At 45.2% G+C, this 18,559-nt stretch overlaps 1 protein-coding gene across 4 annotated transcripts in view; it reads right to left on the reverse strand.

The window, feature by feature from the left end:
• Positions 1–1,045: 1,045 nt before the first annotated feature.
• The window catches only part of MFSD13A (major facilitator superfamily domain containing 13A), a 31,472-nt gene continuing 13,958 nt past the window's right edge, over positions 1,046–18,559 (reverse strand). For 3 of the 4 annotated variants that reach the window (XM_069753725.1, XM_069753724.1, XM_069753726.1), the window contains exons 3-9: positions 18,345–18,424; positions 16,598–17,047; positions 13,746–13,863; positions 8,901–8,997; positions 8,013–8,184; positions 5,969–6,162; positions 3,000–4,027 (exon numbers count right to left, since the gene is read on the reverse strand). In XM_069753725.1, coding sequence (XP_069609826.1) covers positions 3,774–4,027; positions 5,969–6,162; positions 8,013–8,184; positions 8,901–8,997; positions 13,746–13,863; positions 16,598–17,047; positions 18,345–18,424 — 1,365 coding nt within the window. In that variant the 3' untranslated portion in view covers positions 3,000–3,773. Of the gene's footprint in view, positions 4,028–5,968; positions 6,163–8,012; positions 8,185–8,900; positions 8,998–13,745; positions 13,864–16,597; positions 17,048–18,344; positions 18,425–18,559 lie in introns of all 4 variants that reach the window. The other variant, XM_069753723.1, reaches the window with a different exon arrangement.

Raw genomic sequence — 18,559 nt, forward strand, 5'->3', positions numbered from 1 at the left:
ATACCCGCACCCACAATATGTCAGCAAGGTTTTAAAGTTAGCATTTTAAGAGTCCGGTTCTAGGTGAAGTTATAAACTCATTTTAATTTGATAATTATCTAGCCAGTCAAGACATGGATTTTAAAAATAAGTGCACCAGCCTCATCAGGTCTAAGATCTATTTCATAATGTATAAATTTTTTTAAAAAAATGGATACATTAGATTTATACCACAGCCTGCTCCCTGCAACCACCAGTAATGGGAGCTTACTGCATAATATTTAGTATAATGTAGCCCCGGGTCAGTGAAAGGTCCATCACTTATGGCCTCCGCAGATTCCGGCCCATAGACCACTTTCAACTCAATCTGTGTCCTTAGGCCGTTCTAAAAAGGTATTCGTGGATGATTTTTTGTGCCATAGCCTTCAAAACGGTGTCTTTAAAAAACACATTTTTTACTTTATGCTCTTAAGTGACTTTTTTAGCACAAATATTTGCATTTTCCATTAAAATGTTGCAAAATTTGTGGGATAAAATAAAACAAAAATTGAGATATTTATGAAATTAATCTGCAGGGGGACTGGAGTATATTTTGTGCAAAAAAAAAAAAAGCGTCTTTTTAAAAAGTCTACTGATGAATCTTAAGAAAGCAACTGGAAACCCCCAAAAAGTCCCACAATGGCGAACAGGAGGAAAAAAAAAAAAAAGACATAAAATGGACTATTTAAAATTATAAAAATAAGGTGCAAATAAAAAAAAACAGGCGAAAAGCAACAGAAAGTAGACAAAAAAAAAAAAAAAGGTTAAAGTACAATAACGAAAAAAGCCCTACAGTATGTGCTTTTAGGAGATTTGTGGCTCTATATTAAGATAATAAACAGCTGGGACCACTGGAAGGGGTGTAAAAAATTACAGAATTAGATTTATGGTGTTCATGAGTCATCACTTTCAGACGTGCACACGGCGGCTTTTTCAGACAGATTCTAAAAAAAAAAAATTAATGCACAGCAATGTAAAGTGACTGCTGTGCACGTGTTCATGGCTTTTTTTTTTTTTTTTTTTTTTTAACCACTTCAGGGTTTGAGAGAAGCAATGTTTTATTCTTTGAGCGGCAAAGACCACCAGAAACAACTGAAAAGACGCTGATGAAGACCCTTCAGGAAAGTGACGGCGGGCGTCATTGACATGCCCCGCTTTCCATTGTTAAGTAAATAAGGCAGCACACTGCAGCGCTAAAACATGCAAACTTGAAAACACGAAATTTGAACTGCATTACTGCACTAGAAATATGAAAAATGAGAGCTTTTAGCGCATAAAAATGGCCAATTTTATGTGTACCTGGTAGCCACTTTACGGCATCTCTCTTATTCCAGGTCCTACACTTGCCTTTCCTCGCTGAGAATAAACTTCTCCATCTGAATGGGTACATGTGAAACCTCTTCCTAGACTAAAATTCTCTCTCTCTGTGGAGGGGTATTGGACCTGCTGTAATTGCCGTAAAGAGGCTACCAGTTACACATAAAATTGGCCATTTTTATGCGCTAAACGCTCTCATTTTTCATATTTCTAGTGCAGTAATGCAGTTCAAATTTCGTGTTTTCAAGTTTGCATGTTTTAGCGCTGCAGTGTGCTGCCTTATTTACTTAACTATATACGAGTTGGCGACTCTGGGTTCAGCACCTGTTCACACTCAGTCTATGTTTGGATGTGCAGGTCAGGTTTTTGAAATGTATTCGCTTTCCATTGTGTCTCATTAACGCTTTGGTCTCGTTTTTTTTTTAGCCTCCCTTGCAGATTTAGACAACAGAAAGCACACAGATGTGAACAGGGCCCTAACTTGCATGTTCATCATTCTCTACATCCAGATTCCCAGTCTTAAAAAAAAAAAAAAAATTCATGTATTTTTTTTTCCACCTGAAGGCAATATATAAATATAGAAAATCTTCTCAGGTTTTCACACTGGGATGGCCAGGGGCAAGTCTGTGGACCAAGGAGAGGCAGTGTACTGTACAGCCAATGGCATGGCCCATAATCATTTGTACCCCAGTGCTTATTAGGCGAATGGTCGTCACCCACCAGGAAGACAGTGTTTGATAAGGAACCTTGGATCGCTCAGGGAGGGAGGTCATAGGAGGGAAATAACCCGGGATCACGTGAATCACTGCGAGGATAAATTACGTCTTCAGTTATATAAGTGGAAACGTCCTGTAAAAATGGACGGGTTCGTCACATTACAAAAGGCCAGTCTCACATTTTACATCACTGTACACAGAAGAACCAAAAATGTACATTAATCAGCTATGGCACCGGCTTATTATAGGATGCAAAAAAGAAGTCCAATGTGACAACTGCAGAGGGTTTGGTGCACGTTCGGTGGATTACCAATATATCTGCAGGTATTCGGCCCACGCGGTCTTTCCAGAACATTACCTGCCAGCAAGTAACACATGTGACGGCCGGTCATTGCTAAGAAGTTCACAGTACGTCATCCAGAGTGGACGGCAGCTATTCCTCGTCACCGCTGCCACCAGTCTCCTTACAGGGACGCTAAAGTTAGAAGATACAGTATGGTGTCCGCCTTGTTCATGTTCTGTCCATCTAGTCTATGTGAAACGGGAGATTTAGGAAAAGGCAACTTAAGGTGGTCTTACATCTTCAATCCATGTCAGCCGAGCCCTCCGATTTGAGAGGGACCTGATGACCATTTAATATGTGCGGTGGTTTCCCGACCTCTACCCTGAGAGCAGATAGAATTGGTAATTACTAGTGATGAGCCAGCGTCTTCGGATATAGTGTTATCTGAGCATGCTCGGGTGTTCTAGTGTCTTGGGCATGCTCGAGTCACCGCTGCTGCATGTCTCATGCCTGTCTGACATGCGGGGATTCCCTAACAAACAGGCCATCCCTGCATGTGTTGTGGCTGTCTAAAAGCTGTGAGACATGCAGCCGCGGGGACTCAAACATATTATTCGAGCACGCCCAAGACACTAGGATAACACCCGAGCATGCTGAGATAACACCTTATCCGAGCATGCTCACTCATCACCAGTGATCCTTTCGTTCTCGCCTGGCAGTGGCTAATTTCCTTTCCCCATTGATAAGACACATACACTAGAGTTGGTGGGAATCTAGTGGCTATGACAGTCGCTGGCCGGTAGCACTGAGAACCACCTCTTACTTGCGGCATCCATCCCTAGCTGCACTTTTGATTAGCCAGCCTGGCACGACGATACGATTGCGGCATGACGCACAGGCCGGCTAATCAAAAGAAGAGCTGCAGATACAATCAGGCTGCATTCAGGGCTCAGATCACGGACATCGCTGATGGACCGGCTTCTGCGGATCGATTCGCACCAACTAACACACTCGATCGAGCATGTATGTGTCTGGAAGGGATAGCCGTCCGCCTGATACATATAGGCTGTAGGCTATGCTGTGTGCAATGGAAATCAGAGAATGTAAGCGCCATCCTCTCCATGGGCCCCGTAAAACATAGCAGGGACCCGGAGATGGAACGTTGCGTGTTTGCACACAGGTAACTTTAGTCTGTTTTTTTCTTCATATCCCTCCTGCATTCGAGGGTTTAATGTCCCTTTAAATGATTCCTCTATACTGGAATGGAAAGTTTGGCCCCTACATGTATTAAGGATCAGAGTAATGGATTGTTCCCAATGAGCATATCCGAATGTCAGCTGTTTGCTGGCGCAGTGGCCGCCCCAATCACCAGGTCACCGTGTTCTCGTACCCTGTGCCATGGGGCGGCCTGTCATCGTCTCTGTGTCCTACACTGTCCGTCATATGTTTTTGATATCCTGAGGAAGAACATTCTGAGTCTGATTTTCACGATACGATTTCACCGCTGTGAGTCGCTTTCCACGGAGAGTAAAATGTGACCAGGTAAAAATCTGCAGGAGCGCACAGGCGATGGGGATGAATACCAGGAGATAAAAGCATCCCTGCCGGAGGGTGGCCGAGAGCACGCGGCTCGGATCCATCTGCGGCTCCGTGTTGATATTATTCATCGCATCCCTCTGAAAGATGTCATAGCCTGCAACCAAATACATACAAGTCAACATTATATACATTAAAGGGGCGGTTTCACCTTATTAAATTGGAAATATCGCAAAATAATTAAAAAAATTATTATTTTACTCTGTTCTCAAGAAAGGAGGAACGTTTAATTCTATATAGTTTACAGCTTGTTGCCAAGTTACCGACCACCTCAGAATTGTCTGGTTACCTAGTCTAGGGGGAGAGTGCTTGCAAGAACTGCTCTGAAGCTGGCCAGATTTCTGAGCTGCAGAGCCAAAGATTCGGCTGCCATCAGCATGGGAGAGCGCACAGTCCGGGACGGCAGCCTGGCTGAGCGGTCAATCTTCAGGAGTGCACTGTCACTATCCCCCAGGAAGCCGGGAGGCACTGGAGCAATGTGTTCCTGAAGACAGGCACTTGAGACAACCCAGATTGCCGACTCCTGACAGTGTGCAATATTCACACTGTCGGATTTCACTCTCTTGGCTGTAAATATGTGATTTTCATACTTGCGGTCATGTGATGAGCAGCAATATTCCTGGTTCTCGCAATGTGTTATTAACATAAGCGGATGAGAAGCTAGTCGACAGATGATGGCAACTATTGAGATCACATACTCTAGCTGACAGCGGAGCAAAACACTGACAGTATGGATTGTGCAAACTCTTAGGATTCAGAGATCTGTAGTCACATGGAAGGAATGTCAAAAATTATATTCAGCCCCAAAACCAATATAAAGTCGTTTTATGGGACTTTATAAAATGGTCATAAATATCAGACGGGCGGGGGTCTAATCCACAGCTCCTTCACTGATCAGCTACCTGAAGGGGATGCGGTGCATTGGTATGTGGCACAGGTTGATACATTATATAGTGGCAAGCGCATTCCTATTCACCGATATAATATGCAGTACCACTCCCGGCCACCACACAATGTAAGGCGCTGTGCCGCTTCCCATGCACCACTGTCCTCTGACCAGTGGAGGCAATAGGAGTTGAACCTCCACCAATCTGACATCAAATACCTTTCCAAAGTATCTGGGATACCAATATTAAAATTATGGAAAATCCCTTTAAGGCTTACAAGGTGTATTGAAAAACCAACCACCCCGGCAGCCACACCAGCACTCCACAGACATACCTGAGAATTGTTACTGAGACTCTGCAGAAGTCGGACACATAGAAAGACATATCCGTATATTAGTAGTAATTTGCAATATTAGCCAGCTCTATTTCGTTAAAGGGGCTCTCCAGGCTGGGGACTGTAGAGTGACTGCAGACTTGGGAATCCTCACAGTGCGGGCTGTCAGGATCCTCCAGTGCCAGCATGTCATTTGCATATATGCGGTCACGGGCAGACTAGACGTACATAATCTCACTCAATACAAGTGAATCAATCGAGGCCAGACATGTCTAGTCAGAATGTGGCCAGAAATATGCAAATTGCATACTTGCAGTCACATGACTACCTGCTTCCAGTGCTGGAGAATCTGGACAGCGCACCCAAGCCTGGACAACCCCTATAAGCTTCATTTTAATGAGTTGGTCACTGTATCATTACTTTAACATAAGTGTTGGGATGTGCCTTTGCGGTATATATAAATATTACAGGTTCTCCTCCTCCCCCACAGACTCTCCGGTTGTCAAAAAAGCCGATGGTGGAGGATCATGTGACCAGGCCTGTCCGTCTGCCTCCTCCAATAGAAAAACACTTCACTCGTGAAAGAAGTCTTCAATTGGAGGAAGCAGACGGACATGCCTGGTCACATGATCCTCCACCAGCGGCCATTTTGACAACAGTAGATTCTGGGAGGAAGGAGCAGAACCTGTACTCACGTTCCTAACATCTATTAAAATAAAAATGGACAACCCCTTTAAATGTGTTCTACATAATAAAATGCTGACGTACAGTAAAAGACATCCAAAGATGAGGTAAAACAGTGGTGGTCTCAGCTTACCTGTGTAGACGCACAGCAGCCATGTACCGATAAGTGGAGCCATGGTCTGGCCAGGTTTGGTTACCAAGGCAACCATTCCAAACATCAACGCTGAGGCCGCCTGCTTTCTGCGATTGAGGACAAAGTCTTCATCCACCAAGTCGGTGACCACCAGGTTCAGCAGTTTACAAGTCCCTTCAGTGAAGACACGGTTGCTGCAATGAGCGGATAACACACGGTGGTTATTGGCGAGTAACGGCGCGATGGTCGGGGACAAACAACGCTGCTGCCAGTCAGTCATGGAGGAATCCGAGGCAAGACAGAAAAGCAACCATATTATAAGACATGAAACTATGGAGTGAAGGTCTCTGCTGCCAGGAACCGCGGACAACATGGGGCCACAGCGATAGGACCACGAGATTCCAGTACCATTCCTCTTAGACGGTCGCAGGATGTCCCATTATGGAGGCCCTCAGCCACCAGCTGTAATCTGTGGGGGGATTACAGCCCCCAATTCTCCACCAGAACCACCACAGGAGAAATAAAAAGTGGTCTAAGTAATGCAGGGACGCTGCAGAGATAGCCACGCTGTTGTATGCACTGATTTTAGGATCCTGAACATGGGGACACCTACCTACTCAAACATTAATGAAAATTATCAATAGGGTTTATTAATAAAAAAAAAAGTCCTCATTTTTGAACATGCCAATACTCTAACATGACGACCCAGTAATCGCCATGTTTCTTTAGTCCCAAAGGTGCCAATGTCAAGATCATTCCCTAGGGGGCAGTATTGCCCCACATATCTGTGACCTCTGAATGCGCCTGTATAATAATGGTACACTACATTACTACATCCACAGACATTACATCTTGGCTCAGATTAGGTCAATGTTGGCAAGGTCTATTATGGTAAAGGGGTTGTCCATCGACAAACGGGATATGCCATAAATGTCTCACGGGTCCATCTCTGGAACATTTGTGTCATATTCACATGGTGTGCCCGAGACCACAACTTTTAGCGGAAACAGTCAAACAAAGAACATTTTAGGAAGTCTCTGCACCCATTCAAATCAATGGGGCCGGTACTGGATGATTTTATTTCCGATTTTGGGATCCCAAAATGGAAATAAGGGCAAAAGTGACAGCCGGAGGGGGGGGGGGGGGGGTGCAGGGCAAAAGCGACAGACGGGGGGGCAAGGGCAAAAGGGACAGACAAGGGGGGGCGAGGGCAAAAGCAACAGACAGGGGGGGCAAGGGCGAAAGCGACAGACGAGGGGGCCGAGGGCAGAAGCGACAGACGGGGGCAAGGGCAAAAGGGACAGACAAGGGGGGGCGAGGGCAAAAGCAACAGACGGGGGGGCAAGGGCGAAAGCGACAGACAGGGGGGCCGAGGGCAAAAGCGACAGACGGGGGGCAAGGGCAAAAGGGACAGACAAGGGGGGGCGAGGGCAAAAGCAACAGACGGGGGGCAAGGGCGAAAGCGACAGATGGGGGGGCCGAGGGCAGAAGCGACAGACGGGGGCAAGGGCAAAAGCGACAGACGGGGGGCAAGGGTGAAAGCGACAGACAGGGGGGCGAGGGAAAAAGCGACAGAAAGGGGAGGCAAGGGCAAAAGCGACAGACGGGGGGGGGGGGGGGGGCGAGGGCAAAAGCGACAGACGGGGGGGTTGCGAGCGCAAAAGCAACAGACGGGGGGCGAGGGCAAAAGAGACAGACGGGGTGAGGGCAAAAGCGACAGACAGGGGGAGGAGGGCAAAAGAGACAGACGGGTGGGGGGGCGAGGGCAAAAGGGACAGATGGGGGGGGCGAGGGCGAAAGCAACAGACGGGGGAGCAAGGGCGAAAACGACAGACGGGGGGTGAGGGCAAAAGCGACAGAATGGGAGAGGGCAAAAGAGTCAGACGTGGGCGAGGGCAAAAAAGACAGACGGGGCGAGTGCAAAAGCGACAGACGGGGGGCGAGGGCAAAAGAGACAGATGGGGAGGGGGCAAAAGAGAAAGTGACATACATAGAGACAGACAGATGAAATGAAAATAGTTTTTAAATAATGTATGACACAAACCTGGCTATAAAAATACACAGTAGATATATTTGGTCCGGGCCGGCCAGGAGCATGAGTGCACTGAGGGCCAGCTTCAGGATGAACAGCCAGCGCACAACGCTGTAAACGCCGTACGTCCGACACAGAGAGAGGAAATACATGTTGTTTAAATGTGGCGCGATGTAAGAAATACCTGGGAAAGAGAAAAGAAAAGAAAACCATTCCTACTTTACAATATGTAATAGAACGTCACTTTTCTTGTGTGAAGTAATAATATCGGTGCAGTACAGGGTGGCAGCCAAGAAAGAGGACGATGTCCAAAAACATGAATGTCAGAAAAAATTACACTACTGATCACTCACGATGGACCATGGCAGACTGATCTGTAACGTGCTGCAGAATATGTTGGCGCTATAGAAATACAATGTATTAAGAGCCATCTGTAAAATACCAATTTTTGTCTGTAGTCAGATGAGACCAGATGTGTGTGTAATACTCATGTTGGATCCTTTGTAGGATCTACCGTACGTGCCAAAACTGACCTCTCTACCGTCTGATGGATGATTAATTCAAAACGAATGTATAATGGCCAGAATTTTGGGGGATTATTTGCCATATTGAATGTGTATGGCCTGATAACAGTGACTGGTGTGTATATCTGATGTTGGACGGCCGATCCTTTTGTTCTCGGCTACCGCCGGACTAATCTGGCTGCAGCGGTCTCAGAGAACCCTCCCAGGTATAGGGGAGTTGGGAGAGAAGACCACTATCTAATGTATATGGGTGGGCTTTAGACATGTGCGTTCCTTTTCAGCAGCAGTCTGAGACTCTGCTGACACCCGCAATAGACGTCCGCACAGCTGGTTACAATACTTGCAAGTGAGTTAAAACCGAGAACTGACAACTTACCGAGTAAAAAAGAGCCGGTAGAAACAGAGATTCTGTCAGACAACAAATGCTCCAGGAAAAGGGGGAAGAAATTACTGTTAAAATGGCAATGAAACACCTGCAAAACAAAAAAGAAACATAGCAATCCATCCTTCATGTGGCCGGCGAGCGTATCCTGCCCTCGCAGTGCGCGTCTGAGCAGAAGACACCGAGAACAGGAGACAACACAGACAAATGGCCGGGGCCAGATTACAGCAGTATGGATACCCACTGGCCATCACTGCATCCCCAGCGGGTAAAATCGTAGGGAATCTACACATCATATGCATATATGATCCAAAACAATAGCCATCAGGCAATATCTAACTGCATAGCAACTCCAGAGACATATCAGCAAAAGGGAGGACACAAGGAGTTCATGCTTAAATTGGAAACGTTATTCAATGCTATAGACTAGATGTGAAAAATATAGAAAACAATTAAAAAAAATAGAGGAAATATAGTCTAATAAGGTGGATAGCTATAAATCATGTACAGATATAGCTACAAGAGTGACTACAGTAGTATGCACCATCTCATAGGTTCATACCCACAGTGGTAGTCGATATAAGTGCCAGTGGTCAGATCCACCTCAAAAAGGCCCACAACGCGCGTTTCGCAATCTTTCAAGTGTAAGGCTGTGTGCACACGATGCAGATTTGGTGCAGAAAAATCTGCTGCAGTTCTGCACTAAATCTGCATCTCCTGGCAGAATCTGCAGGTGCGGTTTTGATGCGTTTTTGATGCGTTTTTTGAGCACAAATCTGCACAAAAAATGCATAAAAAACGCACCAAAAACGCATCAAAAACGCACCTGCAGATTTCTATTATGGAGGGGTGCAGAAACGCTGCAGAACTGCACAAAAGAAGTGACATGCACTTCTTTGAAATCTGCAGCGTTTCTGCGCAGGTTTTTCTGCACCATGTGCACAGCTTTTTTTTTTTCACATTGGTTTACATTGTACTGTGATCACAGTGCAGTTCTGCAGCGTTTCTGCTGCAGAAAAATCTGCTGCAGTTCTGCACTAATTCTGCATCGTGTGCACATACCCTAATACTTCATCAGATGGAGATCTATTATGGCCTCCCTATGTGTTTATATGACAGCCGTGTTTTTGCCTTCTGTCCATCTTCTCACCCTCATTTAAAGTGACCTCACCAGTGTTGTGTGCATGGTGCCTTTTTGGGGGCGTGCACGTGCGGTCTCTTGTTCACTTCACCTGCTTGTGACATCGCCTCGCGATCTGAGTGATGAGTAATGAGTAATGCCAGAAAGCCACTGCGTGAGCCCTTTAATTAGCACTTGAGCAAGTTACAGCTCATTGATTTGGAGATGATCTCAGTGCCTATATCAATCTCATTTGACCTTCCCATTCTATCACTCCCTGAGGAAGCTCGTGTGAAATGCATGTTGGAGGGAGGGGCGACGGCAGTCACTTCCACAGCATGAACCTATGTCAGTAACCTTATGTCAGTAAACTTTCTGTTGGCTACTTAAGCATTATACGTCTGACTTTGCCAATGTTGGCCTAGTAAGTCATAGTATTAATTCTACCTATTTAGGATTCCTACTGTAGGATTTTCATTACCAATTACTATCACTGCAACACTCACTTTTTGTGCACTTGCACTTTACATATTCATTTCTCTCTATACTCTTGTCCATGCTGCTGATGTCTCCCCGCCTCCTCTTTTTATGCACTTTGTTGTTTTTAATCCTGTCTTCTACATTTCTGTTTTTTATCTTGCCTGTCATGTGGTATCTCTAATAAAATGATGGATTATTCTACCTTGATCTCTTTATCTTATATTACCCTAAGTAGTTTCTCTTTGGTTCTATGTAGTTGTGTCAGCTTGGATAGCGCTGGCAATTGCACTTCTTATATATCCTTATTCTGGGATATACTCCTATTGTAGCCGGTTTGACCTCAGGGTCCTTCCCGCAAATCTTTTTGCACTTGATCTCTGCTTGTTTGAGTGTTAACCGAGTGCCATATCGAAAAATATGTTCCAAGTCCCTGCGGCTGTCCGACAACCTCAACACATGCAGGGATTGTCTATCGGACAGGCCATCCATGTGTTGCGACTGTAACAGACAATCCCTGCATGTGTTGCACCTGTCCAACAGCCGTGAGACATGCAACCGCGGGGACTTGAACATATTTTTCGAGCACACCAAAGACACTCTAACCGAGAGCATCCGAGCATGCTCAGATAACACCTTGTCCGAGAACGTTCACTCATTACCAAAGTTCATTTGGAGGAGAAAACCATTAATGTCTGTGTAGACTGGTCAATGATTCCTCCAAATCTCTGGATTGGGAAACGATTGATTTTAATCTATAAGATCCTACTCTGTGGTCTGGGATCCTTGGCAGTGACTTATTGACTCTACGTGTAATAGTGAAATAACAGTTTATGATGATCAGATATAAAACATTTGTTTTTCTCTTCATCAAGAAGGAAGCAGCTTACTGAGAATACAAAGTTCACCTCCCAGCCAGAACACACCTAGCTTTCCCCCCCTAAGCCAAAAACCTTTGTTCCATACACAGAAACAATGCAGAAGGGCTGCTGTATACTTAATGGTATTTTGGAGGCACACCCAATGTCCAGAGGGGTGAAAATGCCTAAAAATAAACAAGATTAACCAACAGATATGTATTTATGAAACTATAACTGAAGATCTAGACAATTGTTTTTACATTTTATGACCCTTTAATTCTGTGCAAGTTTCTCCGAAGGGCGCAGCTGAAAAGAAAGGCGCGAGCCCACCCCGCAGAGCGTGGGCTCAATAGAAAGCTGTCCGAGTTGTGCACTTCTTGGGGGCTTTCAAGTGATCGGTGGAGGTCTCCGGACCAGGATAATCATTGATCTGCACGGAATTAAAAGGCTTACAAAATGTAAAAACATTACTTACTCTTTAAAGGGAATGTGTAATTCCAATATGACCTTTTGTTTAAAATCAGGTTTTTGCGTTAAATATATTTTCTTTTCAATTTTTGGCAATAGCTTTTTTTTTTTTTTCCCTCATATCACAATCTGCATTAAAAATAAAAATAAGAAATGTCGCAGCACTTTACACACCGGCCACTGGGACCATTCTAGACTAACACTTCATGTTTCAGGAAATTCACATGCACATTAGCAGCAATGAACACACCAAGACCCCAACTTTTGTACTGACTTGTCGTTTTGTGACTTGAAATGCGTTGACTGAATAAAAAAAAACCTCATTGCATCCGCTCTTACAGCAAGAAACTCTATTCCATTTGCACAGCTGAACTTTTAAAATGCTTTTTCACTTAACCAGGTTTTTTTTTTTTGGTCCTCCCCCACCCATCCACAAGGCATCACCATGTGGAATTCTAAACAGGGGCACCACACCAAACCCACGGTGAGGAACAACGTTTTACTATTTTTCCTCCTTAAATAGGGTCAGCCTATTGAGTGCACTTTTCCCCCCCAGTTTCATTTTTTACATTGAGGCATCTAATGAGCATGTGCATAAGGTCACTGTGAAGGGAGATGGAGCAGGGTCAGATGTCATCCTTTCTGCGTCATCAGCTACATCTAGAGGTGTCACCTGTCATTGTAATCCTGCCTCTGCTGATAATGAGCCTGATGAAAACTCTTCTGGAAAGAACAGGAAGTGGGAGTCTAAAATAGCCCTAGGGGCCCCACTGTGAAAATGTCAAAATTGACATTTTTTTTTTCCTTTTTACTACAAATCGTGATACGTTCAAAATAATATTGCCAAAAATGTTTTTTTTTTAAAATGCATGTAAAGCAAGAGCCTAATTTAAACAATTAGTTATTTTCGATAACACATTTATGTGTCGAAAATTACTTTCCAAAAAAGCTGGAGAGTAATCTGGACACATCTGCCTGGCTAGTTGCTTTTACTTGTGACATTGGAAAGTTATGTATTTGGCATCAGATAATCTTCTTTGCTTCTGTAAAACTCTATTACGCGCTGTCAGCACGTGATGTGTGCTAAATTACCATGTTTGGACCTCTCTAGTACCGTATGATACAGGGTCATGGACTCAAGGCAAACGTAAAGGGACATTTCCATCTCCAAGATCCTGTCCCAATATGTAGGTGTGATAATAATAATAATAATAATAGCGGCATGTACCTACCATTAGAAATGTAGTATAGTTCTTCTGATTTGCTATGTCCCTTTTCTTATGTGCAGGCACTGCAGGACCTTAGGTATCCATGGTTACAACCACTAGCTGTCACTATATCAGTGGACGTAACCATGGATACCCAAGGTCCTGCAATGCCTGCACATGAGAAAAGAGACATAGTGAATCAGAAGAACTATACTACATTTCTAATTGGAGGTATTTGCGAATATTATTATTAGTACACCTACTACATATTGGGATAGGATTTTGGAGATGGGAATATCCATTTAAATGTCTGTTGTCAGGGAATGATAGATGATGAGCGTCTGTTGTCCCCAAATCTATTGGTTTCCATCTCACCCACCACAGCGCTAGAAGTGTCTGTCTCACGCTTGTGTCTCCTTACGGATTAATAAGTACATTCAGCCAAGCATATTATGGGAAATGTGAGGATGATCCTCGCCGGTGACGCATCTCTTGGCCATTCTCCATCTGGTGTGTATGACCATCATCTCTTGGGGAGATAAGTCCGTACACGAGCAGCGAGGTGATGAAATCCGCCGCCCCGCCTGTGGTTCCATTGTGATCCGATCACCATTTATGAGGCTGTCAGTAATGGTGGCGCCTCTATGTGCCTAGGTGTGTCCTATTTGCTCTTGTGATCAGTACGGACAATGTGCGAGGATCTTACCTGCACCAGGTTCATGCACACAAACCACACAAAGTTTCGGTGCCTGGACAGCTGCCTGAGGTATTCGAGAAGGGTGATCTTTTTTTCCGGAGAATCCGAAGGCTCGTCAACATATAATCTGGGGGGGAAAAATAATCCATGTTAGATAACGCAATCATCAGAAATAGTATTAGAAGTCTAGAAGAAGGCATCCGACAAGCACCAGCCTATAGACCGCCATCGTAACGCACAACTTCACAATTCATTGTAATTGTAGCTACATGGAAGCCAATCAACGGGGGTTTAACATCCTGCTTAGAAAAGGCCAAACACTTCCATGTGCACCGAACAATTGTTACTTAGGATTGTGCTGTGAGCACAGAATATCAGGTGTTCGTCCGCACGCTGCTGAAAATTAGGTTTATAATTTCACCTGACAAACAAGAGTTGTGCACGTTCTTCGGGTGAAAGGTAAATTATTTAAATGGGCTGAAAAATCGGAAACCCCTGTTCCCGATAAGGGTGGATTTAGACTTTTAGATTAAGTACGATGAAATTTACCCTTCCCAATCCATCATTCATACTTCTACCACCAAAAAAAAAAAAATCTGAAAATTCATCTTGTTTACAGGCACCTAAAAGGAATTAACCAGGACTAAGAAATAGCTCAGGAGTGCGATCGATATCAGATTGATGGGGATCCTACACCCAGCACCCCTACAGTTCAGCCGATACTTGGCGCTGTGGCTGCCGGAAGTAAAATATATGGAGACAGGACAGAACAGCGCCGTACACTATGTAGTGGCCACTGCCAGGTATTGCAGCTCAGATCACATTCATTTCAGTGGGAACCGAGCTGCAGTAACAGACAATGGCCACAGTACAAGGAGCGGCGCTGTTTTGTCTCCGTACGCTGTCCTTCCAGTAGCCACCAGCGAGGCTGCCGGACCACCACAGATCAGATATTGATCACCTACTACGAATATGTCATCAATATCTTAAGTCTTGGATAACCCCATTAAAAATTACTTATTTTAGATTTTAATGGGAAAACTCCAATATATTCTGGTTCCATGTTGCCTTTTTTTTGTAATAACATATTTGGCTCCATAGTAAAAGACACACCTTATGACGGGTGTAGGAATTCCTTGGATGTCGTACAAGATGTCACGTCAGCTATTTCTACTTCCCAGGGTGAGAATGATAATGGTTGCTGGAGGAGCGGCTCCTTACAAGGACTGATTGACAATAGCGATGATTATCAAGTCACTTGGCAGACGTCAGGACACACGGACAGGTAACTTGTAGGACATGTTGTTACGGGATCCAAAGCTTATCCTCCTCTGCAAACATGGCCCGGCCCGGCGTAACCGTGCGCACCTCTAATCCTAACCACGGCTGGACGCCGCCTCGCTCTCCCCATACAACTGATAGCAAACATTGGTAACCCACGAGGGCAGCAGGCGTCTGTGTGCGGCACAACGGGGAGCGTCTGTGGTGCGGCACAACGAGGAGCGTCTGTGGTGCGGCACAATGAGGAGCGTCTGTGGTGCGGCACAATGAGGAGCGTCTGTGGTGCGGCACAATGAGGAGCGTCTGTGGTGCGCCACAATGGGGAGCGTCTGCGGTGCGCCACAATGAGGAGCGTCTGTGGTGCGGCACAGTGAGGAGCGTCTGTGTGCGGCACAATGGGGAGCGTCTGCGGTGCGGCACAATGAGGAGCGTCTGTGGTGCGGCACAATGAGGAGCGTCTGTGGTGCGGCACAATGAGGAGCGTCTGTGGTGCGGCACAATGAGGAGCGTCTGCGGTGCGGCACAATGAGGAGCGTCTGTGGTGCGGCACAGTGAGGAGCGTCTGTGTGCGGCACAATGGGGAGCGTCTGTGGTGCGGCACAATGAGGAGCGTCTATGGTGCGGCACAGTGAGGAGCGTCTGTAGGCGGCACAGTGAGGATCGTCTGCGTGCAGCCACTCAATCATCACCGTTTCTGTAGCAAACAGAAGTGCAAACTTTCGTACGGTAAATGCAACTATGAGGACAGCAAAACAGAAACGTCCGTTTAGCTCCACAATACAGAGGGTTCATATATCCACCGATAGATATATATATCTATCAGGATGAGGGACATATATACCATGATGCACATATATATCAGTATGGAGGAGGCCACGATCCAAATCTTGCATCAGGGGCCCATCAGACTCTAGTTAAGCCACTGCATAAGATGTGACTAGTCCAAAGATGCCCCCGGCCGGCTTCTCCCCAAACTGCTCTAGTTAACTGACAGGGTTTTCACGTGTGTGTACATAGGGAGAGACCTGTCAATCACGTGGAAGGGAGGAGCTCAAAGTATTGTGGAGGCTTCTCTAACTATGGGCATCTCTGAAATGCGGGGGAGTTTTTCAAATTAACACCTGCCTGGCTGCAATCATGCACTTCTTCTGTTGAAAAAAACCTTTAATCTTGTGTCTTGGCGAAACGTTAGCAGGAAAAGCATCATCGCTACACAGCTTTGCAATTTAGGACTTCAGGACACTTTGCTCTTCCGCCATCAATACTCTTTAAATGGCTTCATTTTGATGCCATAGTAAGTGGCGACATATCTAGGCTATGCTATTAATTAGTGATCAGGGCAGATCCCGGATGACGAGACCACAATGCAGGATAGGCTCGCAGCGTTTCCTTGCACCACAATGCTTTCCGGCGCCCTCCCTGCAGGAATCTGCAGCACAGTCCTATTCACTTGGATGGGGCTTTGTTGCATTTCTGCACTACACAGAAACACCAGATCGGCAGGGGCAAAGTGGTCGGTCCCATGAAATGCATTAATAAATTTTAACCCCAATTTAACCAAAATTTGCCATTTCACTTACTCCTTTAATAAGCAATCCTGGCTGTCAGCAGATTGTCCTCCTGTCTGAAAGCGTTGTCTGAGCAGCCACGTAGAAACCGTGAACCCAAGTGCAGACACTGCTGCCAGGACCACACAGAATATCCGAAAGGAGAAAAAGTCTTCTTTATTCCAGACTGTGTAGGAGGCAAAAACCGACAACGAGCCGAGAGCACTGAACAGCGAGCAGTGAAAGTTCAATCTGGTCCTCTCGGCAGCCGAGACTGCCAGGTCCGCCAGCAAGGCGTTATGGTTCAAGTCTACCATGGTGAGGAAGCTGTCATACACACAGAGACAGACGAGGAACTGCAGGCCAGGATGAGCCCACAACACCCAGAACGCCAGGAACGAAAGTGCAAACAGTGGGCCATTCCTGCTCAAGGCACTCAGCCGCTTCAGCACCACGTCTGGAGTGGAGATGTCCACGCTGGACCTGCAGGACAAGAAGTGACACATCACTGGAAAGGAGATTACAGATACACAATGTGAAGAATCAGTGATCGGAAGCAGATCAGGTCATTTCAATAACAGATTTTAAAAAAAGACAAGAAACAAGCGAGCTCAGATTGCAACGGGGGATCGGGGAACGAGTTGCTGCCAGGCAGTGTTGGCCTAGCTCCGAGGTAACCTAAGCCATGGACACGACGAAATCCAACATGTCCTGTTCTTCACTGCCTGCAGATGAGGGGTTGGGGGGGGGGGGGGGACATCCGGCTGCCACCGTACTAACCGGATCAACAAATCCAGACTAAAAATTATTGGGTTCAGCGAACTGGAATCTCACGTGTACAGTCCACCACGAGAGATCCAAAGTCTTAACATTTGCACATCAAGTAGTTTTTTTTCGCCAGGCAAATTCCAGGCAGAATCCTCCTGTATAAAGACGTTGTGCGCACAAACACCCTTAGGGTACCATATGTTCACATGTGGCGTTTTTGCACCTTTTTTTTCTGTAGCAAGAACCAGAGTGTTGGCAAGAAGAGTGCGCTTTTTTGGTGAGTTCAGAAGTACTTTTTTTTTCCCCCATTCATTAGAATGGGTGAAGAACACTGTAAAAACATTGAAAGAATTGACACGCTGCAGATTTCATGAAAATCACCAAAAGGTAAAAAAAAAAAATGCAAGGAAAAAATACATGTGCATGAGGTTTTTGGTAGTGTTATATGCAGCACTTCTGCAGCTGAAAAAAAATTGTGTTTTTTTTGACAAAACGCCCTGTGTCAGCATACCACTGGAGAAGTTTCTAAAGTGAATTAAAAAATAAATAAATAAATAAATAAAAATAACTAAATAAATAATAATAAAATCAGCATTTCGCACCCTTCCCAGGTGCAGTGCTGCCTCTCCGCTGCTGGTACACTTTTTTTTGTTGCAGTCTGCACAGGCACCATTTTAGCGTAAGTGACCGCTGCAGCCAATTACTGGGCTCAGGTGTGATGCCATTGTATTGGTCATGAGACCGCTGAGGCCAGTGATTGGCTGGAGTAGTCACGTGAGCCGCAGTCGTGATGCCACCGCTGCAGCCTGTCAAAAAAAACGACTGGGGACAGCAGCAGAGAGGAAGAACTGCAGCAGCAGTCTGCTGCTTTTAACTAGAGCAAGAATATGGGGATAAAAAAAAGTGGAAAAACTCCTTTAATTTGCTAGCAAGAAAAAAAGAATTAGCTTATGGAATTACGGTCCAATATGAAAGTTTTTACATACAAGAAAATAATTACAAGCAGACTCACTGTTTAGCGTTCAGGAAGATCTGGTCACTGAGCCATCCAAATAAAGGGTCGTTCAGACTGTTCCAGATCAAGAAGACAGTCTATAAGAAAAACATTATTTTATTTTGGTTTTTTTTAGAAATGTTCTTGACTTTCTCATTCCCTTTAGTTGCAGATCTCATCTGGGTAAATGTCTGCACAGATAATATTCCACCGTCTTATACAAAGATTTCTTT

Source organism: Ranitomeya imitator, chromosome 2, assembly GCF_032444005.1.
Source record: "Ranitomeya imitator isolate aRanImi1 chromosome 2, aRanImi1.pri, whole genome shotgun sequence".
Lineage (NCBI taxonomy): Eukaryota > Metazoa > Chordata > Amphibia > Anura > Dendrobatidae > Ranitomeya > Ranitomeya imitator.